At 42.4% G+C, this 1,159-nt stretch overlaps 1 protein-coding gene across 1 annotated transcript in view; it reads left to right on the top strand.

Annotated features, from left to right (window-relative positions):
* The window catches only part of LOC101845944 (arylsulfatase B-like), an 18,575-nt gene extending 18,226 nt beyond the window's left edge, over positions 1-349 (top strand). Inside the window, exon 9 of the mRNA XM_005104792.2 lies at positions 132-349. Coding sequence (XP_005104849.1) covers positions 132-349 — 218 coding nt within the window. The remainder of the gene's footprint in view (positions 1-131) is intronic.
* The last annotated feature ends 810 nt before the right edge of the window (positions 350-1,159 follow it).

Genomic DNA, 1,159 nt, shown 5'->3' with positions numbered 1-1,159 from the left:
TGCCCTACGTCTTAGAATGTCCATCTCTTGTAAGTTTCCCTTGTGTATTGTTGTTGGTTTTTACTAGAGGGTTTACAGCCCTTGCAACTACATAAGGTTACATGTGCACGTGTGTGTTGATGTTTCTGCAGAGCCTAACACATTCCCTGACAAGAACGTGTGGTTGTTCAACATCACAGCTGACCCGACCGAGCACCACGACTTGTCTGACCAGATGCCGGGCACGGTCCGGACCCTCCTGGGATATCTACAACGGTTTAACCAGCACGCCGTGCCTGCAGTGTACCCTCCCCTAGACAAGAACAGTAACCCAGCGTTGCGCGGGGGAGTTTGGGGGCCGTGGCAGTAGTTCCCCTTGACAATTCCCTCTTTTACTTTCTTTATTTGTGAGGCAGCGTGGTAGAATCAGGCTCTCGTCAATTTTTGGACATGTAGAGTTATTGGTACCATCTTAAAACTTGTTCACTTGTCTTTGTTTGGATAAAAAAAATATCCATTTATCTTGAATGCAAGTCGAGATATTTGAGAATGAAGGTGGGAGCCACCTGTTTTCAGAGGTAAAATTAGTGAGAAAATGGCCGCCAGAGATTAGTTATTTCCTTAGCTTAAGAGTCCATTTTAACTGAAAATTTACATTTTTTAAAGCCCTTAATCAACGTTTTTAAAAAAAATCCACGTAGAAATGAGTCCTTCAATGGGTATGAAAGTTGTTGGGCCAAAAAACAAAAATGTGATAAAAATTCACAAATCTGTGGAAAAATGCAAGTTTCTTCACTTTGATTATTTTGACGAGAGCCTGATTCCACCACGATGCCTCACATTTGTTCCCCTTGACAATTCCCTGTTTTACTTTCTTCATTACTTGTTGCCTTTGCTGTGGAAAAGTTGACCGGCAACGCCATGCTTTTTTGGTTGTAGATCTACACATCAGAGTGCCTTGCTCGAAAGTGGGTGTTTCAGAAAAACCTGTGTGCAAATCAAAGTGCGGATACTACATTTGTTGTGTGTGCAAAGTCTGTCAATAAACTCTGTTATATACCAGTTCCTGGTGTGGGTTTTTTGTATTGTTTTGACCATACTGGACTATTTTTGAGAAATCAAGAGGACCAGCTTTCTTCATTCACCTCATCTCCCATCTCCCCCCCCCCTTTCTACTACT

Source organism: Aplysia californica, unplaced genomic scaffold (assembly GCF_000002075.1).
Source record: "Aplysia californica isolate F4 #8 unplaced genomic scaffold, AplCal3.0 scaffold00436, whole genome shotgun sequence".
NCBI classification, from domain to species: Eukaryota; Metazoa; Mollusca; class Gastropoda; order Aplysiida; family Aplysiidae; genus Aplysia; species Aplysia californica.
The sequence above is the reverse complement of the archived record's forward strand: the minus strand, read 5'-3'. Positions and strand labels throughout refer to the sequence as shown.